The sequence below is a fragment of the Gymnoscopelus braueri genome, assembly GCF_963280865.1.
Source record: "Gymnoscopelus braueri genome assembly, chromosome: 13".
Classification (NCBI taxonomy): domain Eukaryota; kingdom Metazoa; phylum Chordata; class Actinopteri; order Myctophiformes; family Myctophidae; genus Gymnoscopelus; species Gymnoscopelus braueri.
In genome coordinates this window covers 25,628,069-25,645,077 of record NC_137615.1, presented here as the reverse complement: position 1 = coordinate 25,645,077, position 17,009 = coordinate 25,628,069, and the positions used below count along the sequence as shown (strand labels likewise).

Genomic DNA, 17,009 nt, shown 5'->3' with positions numbered 1-17,009 from the left:
GGAGAAACGCGCAGGCCTGCTGAGTGACACTCGGTTAATATCGGTAAGTAGCCTATATAGCCTACAATATCCTACAGATAGGCATAGAATAGACAGACCATATATCGGGTTGTTTCCCCCGGTCTGATAGATCAGGGGTTCTCAACCTTTTCAGGCTAAATATTGTGAAAATAGCAGATCTACAAGCTCACATGCCTGGCAACATGCGGTGTTGTGAGCTTGTAGATCGGCTATTTATTTATTTGTTGTCTCTTTCTTATATAATTTGGCCAATGTTTGACCAGTTTTTATAGTATAGATTGTTGATTACTTTTGATGCAGTAATGGTCTCCCCCCCCCTTTTTTTTAAGGTATTAAAAGGGTCTTAACGGTCCTTAAATTGTCACTTCACTGTCATCTGGGCTGGGGACCCCCCAAAAAAATGTGGGGACCCCCCTGGGGATCCCGACCCACCGGTTGAGAACCACTGTAGATATCTATCTTAGCGGCGGCCTATTATTTTGCCGTTAACTTGAGGTCAAGGCCGGGGGGCCATATAGGGCACGGCACATTAACACATGAAGACGGGTTATAAAACACATACACCCAATACTGAATAAATATGTTTGTGACTTACCACTAATGCATTGTTTAGAAGGTGAGTGGGGTAATACTTTAGTGTTGAGAGGGGAGCAGAGAGGTCAGCGTCCCGGTGGGCAGAGGAGCAGAGGGAAGGAAGATGTTAAAATGTCGCACCAGTGAAAAAAATCGTGTGAGATGATGAATAACATTGTGGGTTTGCATTATATATATAAAACTACTGAACACAGACCAGCTACTCAGAGAAGAGAGGCGATTTTGTCAGATGTTGCTAAAGACATATAGGTGGTCGGTGTAAATTTGGCCTAAAAAAGTGAAGTCAATTAGGGGCAACTAGCGCCAGCTGCGTCCTTTATGATTCGACACAAGTGGGTTACAAGTTTACATCTACGAGTTAAACCTATATGCTAAGTTTATAATTTCAGTTATAGGCTAAGTTATTATAGGCCTAACAACGCTACTGAAAGTTGCCACAAAACAGAAAATAATATATAGCAACAGTTTCAATCAAATATTTAAATGATTTATTTGAGCACCAAAATATTAGCTTGTATACGGTTAATTTAAGCTAAATGGAAAGTTAAATAGTGTGTAGCCTACTCAATTTTTCATTTGCTGTATCACTGTCTAACTTGTTGTCAGTTTTCAGCGACAATGTATATTTTGTGGGAGCATTTATCAGACGAAAAACTCACAGGCCTTAGTTTATCCCTGTTATTTGCATCCCTAAATTACCTCACCACAGAGAAAAACTAGGACTCACGTACGTACACACACACACACACACACACACACACACACACACACACACACACACACACACACACACACACACACACACACACACACACACACACACACACACACACACACACACACACACACACACACACACACACACACACACACACACTCACACACACACACACACACACACACACACACACACGCCTCTCAGGGATCTCCGTAATTTGCCTCATATGCGCTGCCCGTGCACATCCCAGCACGCTGCTTCTCTCCAGCAAGGCTTTTTATCACAGTTAATAATTCATTCGATTGTTTACATTTGTTGCCATATCCGAGGTCCAAGCTCGTTTTTTAATTATTAACAGCAATTAAATAAACAAAAATGTGCTTCTCAGTCTGCAGCCAGACCTGCAAGGGAATGCTGAGTTGGAGAGTGCTGGTGCCACGATGAGTACTGTGCGCAAAGTTGCTCCTTTCGGCACAATACAGCCACACAAAACAAGACAAAATAAAATATAATAAAATAATAAATACTATAAACCATCATACAGCATAGTCTATACTGACATCATACACTGACATATTTTTTTCCTGTCCAAAGAATGACATATAGGCCTACTGCTTGTCTTTACCATATGTGCAACATGTGCACCATATTGTATGCATTTAGTTCTGTTGCCAATTAGGCTACTTTAAATTAAGGAAAAATATAGTTTCTGTGGCTCAATGCAAGCTTCCATGTATGGACATCATCTGGTGTGAAATAATCTAACTGTTTATCACTTCCAGATCAACTCTCTTTCAAATACAGGCAGGATAACTTGCACTTTTTGCTAAATTGCTTTTAAATTTTGTATATTAAGAAATATGATACCTTTCCACATGTTGATATCCATGTAATGTTTATAATTGTGTATAATCATTCATATACAATCACCCCCCTTGATTAATTAACCAAGTTTCAGTAAGCAATTTTCTCAGGAGAGCCGAAAGAGTCCACGTAATAGACTCAGCCTGCTTCAATAAAACTAAGAATCAGGGAAAGTTTTCAAATCTCCTTTGTCTTTTTCGTGTCAGTAAAAGGACAACATGGTGATCCTCCTCGTATTGTTAAATGGGAACCAGACCTGGCTGTGCCCGCATGAGAGGAGCTGAGAACAGCCTCTCGGGCCTCTGGTAGCAGTCGTCAGAGGCACAAGATAGGAGGGAAACACTTTTAATAAAACCACTGTAAAATCAGGAATGAATTACACATCAAACAAGCCCTGGCAGTACGCTGCAGGATGAAGCCAATGAGGGATAAACAAGTTTGCTTTGAAACAGTACGATTTTCCCCTGCACGGTTGTAGCACGGGCAGGTCACTGCAGCCAGCTACAATACATGGTGCCTTACAGACCTAGAACAAAGAATGAGGTTTGAGGTTTTATATAGAAAGAATGGTATTGACACAATCATGCCTAAAGCTAGAGGCAGGAATTTTATTTGGCTTGGGTGATCACACGGCAGTTAGAAATGTACGTACGCCGTACAGTACAGTATGTCCACGCATATGGCAGCTAAATCAAACTGAACTCGACCTTAAAAATAAGAACACTTATATAGGAACTAGGAGAATACTGCTGAGCATGTCAAAATTTGGGTTTGAAACTCCAACAGTTTATGTGACTATGATGAATTGTATAAATGCAACTACACCCATATGGCAAATAGCTCAGTGAAAATGTGCTGCAAGCTGGGTTGTTTTTGTGCACAAACTCATCTCTCACCGTCCAATCCACAAGTTATTTCATGAGGCGAAAAGTTTTGAGCAAAAGCAATGCTCCTCTAGATGTGGGATGACATTTTGTTTTACAATCATTCTAACTTGTTACTGAGACAGCAAACAAGTCTTGTAAAAAATAAAAAAAATAAAAATCAGGAAAAATCCAGACATTATAGACCTACTGTCAAGTTACCTTGAAAATATAAATGTAAATGAATTTTAAAAAATGGATCAACTGGATATCTGAATGACAATAGACATTTGTCAGCCTGACAGCAACGGTATTTCAGGGTCATATAAGTCCACAAGACAAGACAAGATGCTGCAGCGTGAAGAAAAACTCTGGCAATGCTCAAATCATTCAGGCTATGCCACACTAAAGCAAATATTTCTAAATGGTTCCTTATTGAACTAAATAGTAGCATGTGGTAAAATTTACCAAAGCGGTATTCTTTATTACACAACATATAAGAATTAATTGTCATAAATGTACATTTAGGACATTGTTAAATTTACATTTAGGACAGTCACAGAGAAAAAGCCTGTCCTTTTCTAAATAAGATTTAACCCTGTATTTTATGTATGTGTGTGTGTGCGTGTGTGTGTGTGTGTGTGTGTGTGTGTGTGTGTGTGTGTGTGTGTGTGTGTGTGTGTGTGTGTGTGTGTGTGTGTGTGTGTGTGTACAGCCAATCCACATAGCAAAGGCCGAACAGATTTCAATTGTATTTCATTTTATACTAACTATTACCACATAAATAAAATTATTGTGGGGAAAGGCAGTACACCTACATATGAGTTTTGGTCTATATGATCTTGTAAAAAATTTATATCAACTACACAGTAAAATTCTCAGTGTTAATTTAACAGAGCTCTCAGAGTTAAATTAAAGATGACTTTGTGGTGTATGGGTAAAATAAAAAAGTTGAAAGCAAATGGCACTGAAATACAATCCTGCCTTATAGGCCAAACAGTATATTATTCTCACATCAGATGCATATCAAAAAAATGCACAGGGCTCCATAAAACTCATGCCTTTGAGATCACCATTCATTCAGTGGAGTCATTTCAGATACATTTTTTTCAGTATTACCACACTGTGTCTGAAACTGTGAACACTTCATAATTGCAGCCTACTGTATACTGTATAGCCTATTAAAGGAACGGTGAGACGCACACGCGCTCTCACACTAAAATATCCATAGTGTACACACACACACACACACACACACACACACACACACACACACACACACACACACACACACACACACACACACACACACACACACACACACACACACACACCAACGACGACCACCAGACTCGGTTCTCCCAGAATCAACTTCAGACAAGTGTTCTAACGGCCGTGCACTCTATAGCCCATGTGGTTCCCAAACTTTTTAGCTCAAAACCCAAAAGAGAAACTAGACATTTGCCCGATACCCAAACTAGTGAAAATAACAGATCTACAAGCTCACAACGCCACACGAAGATCGGCTATTTTCACTACTTCTTAAACATTTGTTTTCTCATTTATGGAATTTCTTAGATTTATTTTCATTTTCTTTAATGTATTCATGGCATTCTTTTGAAAAATCTTAGATTTATTTTTAATTCATGAACCCTTTTGCATTTTATTGGGGGGGGGGGGGATTATAAAAAAAAGGTTTTGACATTTACTCGTGACCCATAAAAATGTGTCCGCGACCCACAAATAGGTCCCGACCCACTGCTTTGGGAACCGCAGTGCTATAGCCTATAGTCTCTCACTCTCACTCTCTCTCTCATGCGACTCCTCTCACCGCCAAAACGCTCACCAGTTCGACACTCGGAAAAGAACATCTCTCACACATGTAATATTAAACTCCAGTCCACATTCTCTGTATTCCTTCCCCGCTCTACTTTCTCCTCCTCCCAGAGAGACTCCCTCCTTTTTTATATCAAATAGATTCGGGAGAAGCGCCATTTTCTCTCCATAAACCATGTGCAACAAAAGCGCGTGAGAAAAGTTTCAACAAAGACACGTCTTCTTTAAAAAAAATAAAGGACAAGCGTTGGAGAGCCAGTGTAAAGTTGTACACGGGCTCGGAGAGCATAAGCCATTTCAAATGCAACAATTTAACTGTCGCGAAAAGAAGAGGGAGCGCATTGAAAAACCCCGGCATCACATATTAAATACTGATCCATAAATAAATACAAAGAAATAAGAAAGACATTTACCTGTGTCAAGCAGTACGGGGAGTACATGGTTATTGTTTTAATAGGCTAATGGATTTTGGAGAGCTTATTTGAGTTGGATGGAAGTTCGATGTGGTGCTGCATTGCAATCGCTCGCCGTCCTGTTTCGCTCACTCCATGCTGTAGCTTACAGTAACCCCGCCTTGAAAGTGAAAGCCTACACAAACTTTTGGGAAAAAAGTTTATCTCCCACCCTCTTCTTCCATGCGAGACTGACTCACTCTCCCTCGCTCTCTCTCTCTCTCTCTCTCTCTCTCTCTCTCTCGCTCCCTCTCCCTTTCTCTCTAAAGCGCTCACGGTATAAAGAATTATCCTTCCTTTGAGGGCGTTTTTAATAAACATTCATCCTAATCAAGATAGCCTATTGTCAAAATTCTTCCTGCATTGTTCGCACGTTAAAGTCGGTTATAGATCGGTCAGTTGGTTCTCAAACTTTTCCATTTTAATGTCTCCCCTTAACTCTGACAGTATTCAAAATGGAACCAAATGGACCCGTTAGGGTATACTTTGTATACTGTCAGAGTTACAGACTTGTAAGGGTCAAGTTAGAACCCCTAAAGGAATAGAATCCACTTTGAGAAACACTGGTATAGCTACGAAGTGGCGTAGCTTATCGTTTGGTATGGTAGTAAACACTAACAGCTCATTAAGTTGCTTAAACGACGTAAATCGAACAGTAATGGGTGTTTATTGGCCCATTCTGTTGATGTTATAGATATGCAAATCACGACTGTTGCCTTGATTTAAAAAGTTGCCTTGTTCTGATCTGATGGCGTCGGTCTGATGCAGGTTTAGTTGGCTTCAGATCGACTCTCCCGTTATTTTCATAAACGATATGCGGTATAATTGTTGTAGATAGATACAAAATTGTATAGGCTACATTAGAATAGAGATCTGAGACCAGAGAGGCACGTGCTGCCCAAAAGTAGCTCAGCAAAGACACTATACATAGGCTACAGTATATATATATATATATATATATATATATATATATATATATATATATATATATATATATATATATATATATATATATATATATATAAAAATAAAATATAAAAAATATATATATATATGTGTGTGTGTGTGTGTGTGTGTGTGTGTGTGTGTGTGTGTGTGTGTGTGTGTGTGTGTGTGTGTGTGTGTGTGTGTACGCCTGTGCATGTGTGAGAGAGTTAGTGAGAAGTTAACCCATTGAAACATCATTTTACTTAATTTATTTATATACACTTTTTCTTTAACTGAATTTGAAAAGTTAATTGCAGTTCATCACACATAGTGCACTTTTCTTCTGCACTGTTTGAAAACATTCTGCTCAAGCATGTATTGCAGTGCAAATAATTGTTCATTGCAGCAAACGCTTCTTTTTTTCTTTTCTTTTTTTTTCTTATGGTAATATGCTGTTGCAAGCATTTTGAGCTAATACACAATTTCATCGTGGGTGTGATGGGTAGATTTATTTGTTATTCAGCCACATCTGTCCCATGCAGTCTGGAACGCCATGACTGTACTTTTAAATTCAAGAGTTGTTCTCAGCCAAAGTGTTGCTGAAGAAGGCGGCAGTATTTCCTATGATGAACTTTAAAAAGGAAAACGGACGTGAAGACAGCCATATAATCACACCCTCCGAGTAGTATCAAAAACAGGACAGAAACAGAAACTCAGAGACCAAATTCACTGTCTTGTTTATGGTTTTTTTATGGTATCTCTCCCTCCCTCCCTTGCTCCCTCGTCTTCCAACTCCATTTCTGTCTCTCTGCTCTGTCTCTCTCTCTCTTGCTCGCTCACACATACACACACATAAACAAAATCTCAAATTCTATCTTACTTTTTACACAAACACACGGTATACACAGTAAAGGACATACACACAAAGATACACAAACACAGTAAGATACACAAACACGGTGGTGAGTGATGTGACTTTACATAAAAAGTCATAAAATAGAGTTTTGGACGAGGGTGATATGGGGGGGGGGGGTTACAAATCATTGTGTAGAAGTGGAGCTCAATTTTTTCCCCTGCCAGACATTGGAGTCCCACAGATTTATGAGGCCTACTGCTTGCACATTTATACTGCAAGCTCTGCAGGCGAAAAACAAAGAGATCTGGCCTCTATGTGGCCAATTACTGCACAGATCCATCCAACGGAGCCAGAAATGGATGAACGGATGGGCCGGTGGATGGATGGATGGATGGATGGATGGATGGATGGAGGGAGGGATGGAGGGAGGGAGGGAGGGGGCTGAGAGGGAGGAAGACGGTGTGTGGTCAGGAGTGTATGTAGACCACAAAATCTTAACCTCCTTTTCCCCACGACCACATGAGCTCTTGATACCAACATTCTTTTATGGTTGAGTCCTTCTACGAACATGATACATTACTAATATGAAACACACAGTGTCTCTCTCTCACACGCACACACACACACACACACACACACACACACACACACACACACACACACACTTTTGGTTGTGCCATTGGCAGGTGGAATGGGTCGTCGTTCTTAAGAGTGTTGACTCCAAATCCAAAACTGCTCGGGGGAGTTTTAGCTCTTTTGTTGTTTGCAGCTGAACACCAAATTCTCCGCTCGCTTTTTCTCAGAGGAGTCATTAAAAGTGGTACATGAGACCACAAGTGCAGAAGGTTACAGAGAGCGGTTTGAAGGGGATCAAGAATCTGTCCCCCCCCCCCACCTCCACCAGCTCTTCCTTTATAGAGTCAACTTGAATGCGACACACGCAAGCACTCCTCTACCGCGGCTTCTTAAATGAGCCACACATTTAGTGGTCTGTGTGAGTAAATCTCTCATTAAGTAACACATGGTAGAGCCATATGCCTCGCATGGTGGGTTTGCTGAGCCTCTGTGTTTTTCACACGCTGCAATATACACACACAGTCAAATCTGGACTGTCCAGTTAAGTGTGTTAAAAAATGGAAGCCTATTTTATGTGTAGTAACTGTGTTTTCACTGTTGCTCGATGTGGTCAGTTCTGCAGTATACTGTACATACACAGTCAAATCCGGAGTATCCCAGATAACCGAGAGTGTTGAAAATGTACCTGTATTTTACTGTGTAACAGTGTTGCCACTGTTGCTCAATGTGGTCATCTCTGTAATGGTCATTTTTCGGTCCTATGTAAGTTGTTATTTAGACAACGTATTTATATATATATATATATATATATACAAAGAAATGTAAATCATTAAGTGTCATTAAGTGTAAATCATTAACATCCCAGTGTTAATTTAACTCTGAGAGTGTACAAATGTGTGCTATTATTGACATCCGTTCTGTGGTTTTTGGGTGACTATATCAAGGAAAAGTTGGGCCTGAACACACAAGAGGTGATCTGTATTTACAGAGCCTATAAAGCCATCAATCTGCAAAAATGTATTTATGTCAGATCAAAGGAATTCTCACTTTTCTCAAACTGTGTAATCATCACAGTTTGATACAACAGTAATGATGCCACAACTGGATGTATGTTTTAAAAAGGAGCGGGAGAAAAAAGTGAGAATAGAAGCAAGGTCGATGGTTTTTCTATTGGTCGACCATCCCAGAAGACTTCCACGGCAATGAATGTGTGTGCACAATATTGCACAGTAAAATCCTGAGTGTTGATTTAACTATGAGAGCGTACAAATGGAACCAAATGGACGTGTAATTGTGCATTTGGTTCCATTTGCATGCTCTCATAGTTAAATACTCTGAGTTAAATACTTCACGCACACTTTTTGTGTCACACACATGTTCTTTTCGCAGCTCTTTCTCTCTCCAACAAACACACGCACGCACGCACGCACGCACGCACGCACGCACGCACGCACGCACGCACGCACGCACGCACGCACGCACACAGAGTACAGAGTACAGATGCATCTCACACACAAAAGTAAGCATCAAACAGCAGACCTCCTTGTAGGTAGGGTCTGCTGGACTTGGAGGTAGACACCCTCCTGTGGATGTTCTTGAACCCATCACTCCAGACATCTAATATGGGTCACCGTGACGCTACTCCCCCCACTACCCCCTACCAAACGGTCCTCTACCAACCATGCCACTCAATTACAGCCATAATAGTTCATTTCTGTACCCCGAGACACATGATACACTGTAGCAACCCAGATTATCTATGAGACTTGGCATAAGTCTTTTTGCTATAACACAAAGGGTAAAAAAGCTGTCTCCCACCTCACATTTTCTGTCATCCACACTAATCCCCCTCCCCATCACCCAATTCCCACTTTTCTGTTTTTATTACTGTTTTATTTCAGGCCGATCACCGTAAAGAGCTCGTTGGTTTAAAAAGAGAATTTTTTTTCTTTCTTTCTTTCTTTTCTTTCTTTTTTTTTTTTAAAGCTGCAACCTTTTTGTTTAACTTTGTGTTCTGTACAGTACATTTCTATAGGGCTACTTTCTTTTTTTCTCAATTTTCTTTCTCTCTCTCCCTCTTTTTTTTATACAACTAGGCGCGCTGCACATTATCGTTATAATTTTCATTCCCACAGGGCGAGGGCGCTTCGGCGAAAGTTGCAAAGGCCCCTTTTTTTCTTAAACGTGCGTGTGGAAATAATGATTGTAATGGTTTGCAGCTGAGGAGAGAGAGCTGTGAATGACATTATGATTGTGGTGCAATTACCAAAGACCATGAAAACACACCGTCAGTCATACTAATGACTAACGACTCAAATAGTATGTTTAAGAATCATGTACGGTGAATAAATAGAATTGAAGAAATAATCATTATAATAATAGTAATAACAATAATAACAACAACAATAATAACAATGTATAAAAGTGTAATAAGTTATAAAAAAGCATACCCTGTATGAATCTGATACTACAAAGCATTCAGGCATCCCAGGACCTCTGGAGGGATCTTCATTCACCAGAAAGGTTTCGGTTGCCTGAAATATAACACAACAGTCATTCTTTATCCACATGGAGAAATGAGTTCACACTGTAAAATCCAGAGAGTTAATTTAACTTTGAGAGTGTAATCTGTAATTTATAACCTTAATGGACCCTTCCATTTGTGCTCTTTGAGGTACAAATGGATAAATTAACACTGAGGATTTTACTGTACAGGACACTTACAAAGCCAGCCTGCTATGTCATAGATCTACAGTATAAAGTTATTATTGCAAGTTTGGTTTTATTGTCTCCGCCAGGCCGAAGGCGAGTATGTTTTACCCTCCGTGTGTGTGTGTCCGTCTCAGCCAAGCTAACATTGGTCAAGCTTCACGTGACATCACAATATGTAATATAAATAGGTAAGACAGGATTAATCAGGAACAGTACACGCCTGGCGTAGACATGTGCTCCGAGGAGCACATCTTCTATTTTCATCTGTTTTGGCTATTATAATCATCATCCTGTTCATCTTCCTCATATTCAGCTAATTCATCATCATCACTATCATCATCATGCTTCTCCACAGATCGTATTGTAGTATAATAATGTGAAACATGAGTGATAATTGAACTGTTTACAACCTAATGGGAAAGCACCTTCTATCAATTTTACATTTAGCAAAAGGTGCACGTGCGCAAGCACACACACACACACACACACACACACACACACACACACACACACACACACACACACACACACACGTGCACACTCTCTCTCACACACACACACACACACACACACACACACACACAGCTCATAATGAGTGCAGCCTGCCTGGTTGGCTGTCTGAACCCATATGCTGTGCAGGCCTGTGGCCCAGCCCTGCCAGTCACCAACCACTAGAATGAAGAGCATACCACTACTACACAATGCAACCACACAATGGTATTTCCTGTCCATGCTATTTCACCTGCATGGTCACTTCTCACACAGCCAGCAAGCGAGCGCGCACTGATTCAGCACAAAAACATTCACGCACTGTCTCATACGCAGTCACATGCACACATGGACACAAACGCACACATACGAATGCATATACTGTACACCTATGTGTGCATGCATACACACACACACGCACACACAGACACACACACACACACACACACACACACACACACACACACACACACAAAACACATCACTCACTCAGTCACTCTATCTCAGTCACACACACACACACACACACACACACACACACACACACACACACACACACACACACACACACACACACACACACACACACACACACACACACACACACACACACACACACACACACACACACACACACACACAGGCTGCGCTATAGGGCTCTGCTCTGCATTCACTGATCGATGCAGCTAAGGTATTTATTCTAAGTGTTTGTTTCTATTCACCACAGTTCATTTGTATGCTGTGGGCCACACCAGCTGGGACTTGGACTCTGAATGAGGCATCCATTGCTGTTCTGTCGTCAATTCAGGCCAGCCCGTCCGACAGGGATGTCCAGACAACACTGGCAGGAGGGAACCATACACTGCAAAGTCCCGAGTGTTCATTTAACTCTGAGAGCGTACAAATGCTCCCAATTATTTTGTTACATTTGTACACTCTAGTTAGAAATGTATAAATTGTCACTGAGGAGTTTACTGTGTACAAGGGATCTGGATCATGGCTGAACATTCTGTTTTGTTCGCTGGCTACTATTTTTCGACACATTATAATATAAATTTCCCCGGTAAGATGACTTTGAACGGTTACTGTGGAGGTCTGCCGAACTTGCCAACAACAGCCAAAAAATACAGGCAAGTTATGTAAACATTCTATGGATTTTTCGACACAGGTTAATGTAAATGAATCTCAGGGGGGTTCGTTGAATGACTGCAATGGAAATCGACTAAACTTGAGGCCAAAAAAGTGATAGGTGAATGGAAAATAAATTACATGAATATAGTGTATAAATCTGGTCTCCTTTAAAAATGGGATGAAATCATACTAAATACTAAATAAATAAGTTATACTGTGGGACAGTGAGTATACCGAGACCAAGAACACTTTAAGTTTATTTCCAGTAACGGAGAAGAGGGGGAAATAATCCTATTTTCCACAACCTAAGTTCTGATTTCTCGACATACTTAGAATAGAAAAACACTGACCAAAAACAGGAACAAACATCAGCAGCAACGACATGTAAAGCTATAATGCTTGAAAACATCTACGAGATAAATACATGTTTTACGGCTTTGAACACACATTAACTTAGGCTTACGCTCATGCACACACATACAACACATTCTAAATCCTCTGTGATAATTTAACTCTGAGTTAAAACACACACACACACACACACACACACACACACACACACACACACACACACACACACACACACACACACACACACACACACACACACACACACACACACACACACACACACACACACACACACACACACACACACACGATTGCACTAGAGCAAATACTTACATGCACAGACATAAACACACAACACTATAATAAGTCCCAGACTTGGGCTAACCAAACTGTGGCTTAGAAACACAAGCTATTCATATCCTACAGAATGAGAGGTTAGGGCCCTTGTCTTTCCCCTTTTCAACATATAGGGCATCTGGGTGTGTGTGTGTGTGTGTGTGTGTGTGTGTGTGTGTGTGTGTGTGTGTGTGTGTGTGTGTGTGTGTGTGTGTGTGTGTGTGTGTGTGTGTGGTGTGTGTGTGTTGTGTGTGTGTGTGTGTGTGTGTGTGTGTGTGTGTGTGTGTGTGTGTGTGTGTGTGTGCGCGCACACACACACACACACACACACGCAAGTACAGTTTATATTATGTGCATGTGTGTATGTCTCATGTGCGTTCAGGCGTGTGTGTGCGTGCATGAGGCTGTGAGTACAGTCAGTGTCCGGTATTGCCTGTGCGTACAAGCAAATGTGTGATTTCCATCAAATCACTGGAAAAAAACAAATGAAGCCTTCATGTCAGATTGAGAAACTGTCTCGTTAGCACAGCCTCAATATGTCATAATACATTTAGCATGGGCTGTGTAAAGAAGTCACTTGGTTAAACAAAGTTAGAGTTCAAGTCATCCAAATGACTAAGAAAACACTATTTACAGCATTCAGCCACAGCATCCAAGTTCTGACCTGTCATAGTTAATATCTAAGGAAACACTTGAGGTGAACCATTTAAAACCATTTGTCCCACAAATAGTGGCCTTGTTAAGCCCTCAGCACTCTCTCTTAAGCCCACAAACTGCCCAGTCCATCTCAAGGACATACTTTTGCCCTCTTGATAATCACAGGGTATCCTCATTCTGGGCTGTTTGTCATGAAAATGTGGATACAAATATAATTTGAACCTCTTAGTTCAGTGAATTAATTGCTCGGCATGAAAGGAAGGTTACTGACCCAATGGATAAGGGACAGGGGGGCAGGGGTACACTCCCCCCCCCCCCACCTCTCTCATTCTCTCTCTCTCATTCCCTATCTCTTTCTCTCTATCTCTCTCTCTCTCTCTCCAACTCTCAAAAAGGGGCATCGTTTGTTTGAGGCGGTGCTGATTGTTTGATGTAGCTCCCTGTAGCACTGGCCCCCTTTTCCCTCTATGTAAGTTTTTATGGAGCATGGTATCAATTATCTATGACTTTTTCTATATATATGCAGCATATGCCCAATCCATATGGCCAGCCTTGAGCAAAAATAGTCTCAGGGCCTCGGTTAATTAACACTTAAAAAGCCCCCCAAAACTAATTTGCTGTCTGGGATGTAGAGTTTTTCGGTGACCCCGATGGAATGAAACACAACATTCAAATATCTGACAGATGTAATTGATCAAGGCTGATTTCTATGCAAGCCAGACAATCATTAAGCAGAATAATGAATGGCAAATTAGTCTTGATTTGAGTGGGGTCATCTATACACACAGTCAGCATGTGTTCTATCTGTCTACGGAAGGTCTGTGTTTTGTAATCAGTTCAACATCCAGTGAAAATGTCTCATCATTTGTGTGCTATTTCATATGTGTCACACCTATGCTTTTAAATGTGTTTCCATTTAGTGGATGTATGTTTGAGGCACGTATCAAGGCAGACTACGACCTACTGCCCCTTTGTGTGCCCCAATCCGTTTTTTGCACCTGAATTGCACCTAGCTTGCTCATTTCCCTCAGCCTCCTCAGACTACGCATCACTACTGAGAGGGAGGGGGTAAGTTGGCAGTCCTTCATGGCACTAGATGAATCAGAAAACATATACAGTGCATACGTTCCTTCCCTCCGCCCTCTCTCTCTCTAACACAGACACATTATGTGCCATCCATAAACTGTATGCTGGTCCCATTTCTCTCCATCAAACATACACATAAAACACCACAGGTTAACTACTTTCAATCTGGCGTACCTATATTTTGGGCGTCATTATAGGCAGTTGCCCAAATAGCTGATCTGCAAGCTCACAACACGTCGCTAAGTCGCACGCGCGCACACACACACACACACACACACACACACACACACACACACACACACACACACACACACACACACACACACACACACACACACACACACACACACACACACACACACACACACACACACACACACACAATCTATCCATGCATCCTCTCAATCACGCTTAGCGATCATTACGCCCACCACAGCTTGTTGTCCTAGCAGGTTCTAGAACACCTCAACCTTCCATTACAGAACCCAGTCCCACCCACTCCATTGAGGCCTAATTGTGTCCTCATTCTTCACCCAGTAACAAGCTAACAAACCTGTGCAGATGTGGCTCGCACATCAAAAGAGAGGGAGGGGAGGGGAGGGGGAAATTGTTTGTAGAAAAAAAACTCGAGGGGGGGGGGGGGGGGGGGGGGGGGGGCGTATGAAAGGGGAAATTGACGTTCTGTGAGTCCAAGCCAGAGCCACCTCAGGGAGGAAAGCTGGAAAAATGTGATATTTTACACCTGCATCTCAGGAGGTGAGGAGTAAGAGATGGGGGGGGGGGCAAGGTAATTAGACGAGCGTGTGTTTGTGTTTGTGTTTGTGCGTGTGCTTGCTTGTGTGTTTATAAGGGATTTTCAGGCAGCTTCTGGGGCTTGCCACTGGTTCTTTTTTTTCAGCATTCAATTTCGAATGATGCATTTGATGCCAGATTATGAAAATTGCTAAAACTGCTTTCGAATGCTAAAAAAAAAAATAGAATAAAAAAAACTATACTAATATCGTTACCCTGATAAATAGCCGGCAAGCTTATTTTAATGAATAATGCTATTGGCTCTACTTCCTCATTAAAGACCCAAAGAGGAAGAGCGAAGAGAGAAAACACATTTATTGTTGTTGTGATTTCTTTTTTTCTTTAAACTCAAATCAAAACAGGAAAACAGGGGATACCAACACCATACCAAATGAAGTAGATTAAAATGACTCATTTACACAGCTGGTGGGCACTGTGCAGTTTGTGACATGTTGCGCAACTAATTAAAGATAGATAGAAGGGAAAGGTAACGTTATAAATTAAGTGCAACATTTATCTACTTAGCATCAACAACAGGTCAGAGAAAGCAGAGGTGTATGTAAAAGCTACACAGTAAAATCCTGTGTTAATTTAATTACAAGTCCATTTGTTTACATTTTGTAGACTCTCTGAGTTACAAATGGATAAATTATCACTGAGGATTTTACTGTGTAGGGGACAGTAAGAGCTGAAAGCCTAAATTATACTTTGTTGTATTACCATTGCTGAAAATAACGGATCTTCAACTTCTCCTGTTGAAAAACTGCTATTTTTGGCAACTGACACGGGCGTATGATGTAAGTATGATATCATTTTTGTAATATTTCCCTCATCTCTTGAAGAGAAAGATATCTATAAGAAAGAAGTATGTATAATATGAAAGCACTCAGACCACTCAAGCCTTCCGACCATAGCACTGTATCACAGTGTTTCAAATTAACCACTTATAGTGCCCCTATTTTGGGACATTGTGTCATTATATGTGAAAATGTTAAAAATAACTTTTCGAGCACTTTTCAATTAAAAGAAAAATCAATTTTCTAAAATGTAGCCGATCTACACGTTCACAACGCAACGCAATGCAACACCTTGTGAGCTTGTGAATTGGCTATTTTTCTCTATTTGTTGTAAGACTAAGTATATACTGGCCTCACCTAGGCTCAAAGTAGCCTGACAGCGCGTCGTGGGTTCGACTCCCGACCCCAACGGCCTTTGCTGCATGTCACTCCCCTTCTCTCTCCCCATTTCCTGTCAGCCTACTGTCCTGTCAAATAAAGGCATAAAAGCCAAAAAAGACCAAGTATATACTGTTGTACAGTAGGGTTTAAGTGATCTACACTGATTATCCCAAGTGCTTTCACCTTTCAGCAAGTTAACAGACCTTTCAAAAGATGCAACCAGCAGTGACAGTGGCTCTTTAACTATAAGGAGGGTTTAATTCAAGGTGATTTTCTTTCCGACATCAAGAATGTGTTATAATACATAATTGACACAGAAGGCACATCACCAAAATGTGTTTCTTTTACTATTAACAATGCTGCGCAACCCTGGTGCTGCAAGGTGAGATTCAAATTACATACAGTAAAAAAAGAGTTTTAATTTAACTTTGAGAATGCTCAAATGGACCCATTTGGTCACTCTCAGGATTAAATGAACACTCAGGATTTTACTGTGCAACTTGAGTACTGATTCAACAACAGCTTGTTGTGCCTTCATAGCATCCCAGATTAAAACAGCGACAACAGAAA

The 17,009-nt window shown here is 40.9% G+C and overlaps 2 protein-coding genes across 2 annotated transcripts in view; one reads left to right on the top strand and one right to left on the bottom strand.

Annotated features, from left to right (window-relative positions):
• The window catches only part of nfixb (nuclear factor I/Xb), a 119,887-nt gene extending 114,335 nt beyond the window's left edge, over positions 1-5,552 (bottom strand). The window contains 2 exon segments of the mRNA XM_080447928.1: positions 617-652; positions 5,310-5,552. Of these exon segments, the coding sequence (XP_080304054.1) occupies positions 617-652; positions 5,310-5,336 (63 nt within the window). The 5' untranslated portion in view covers positions 5,337-5,552.
• Positions 1-17,009, top strand: part of LOC308099243 (uncharacterized protein) — a 355,975-nt gene that overhangs the window by 48,940 nt on the left and 290,026 nt on the right. The gene's annotated exons all lie outside the window — the stretch shown is intronic.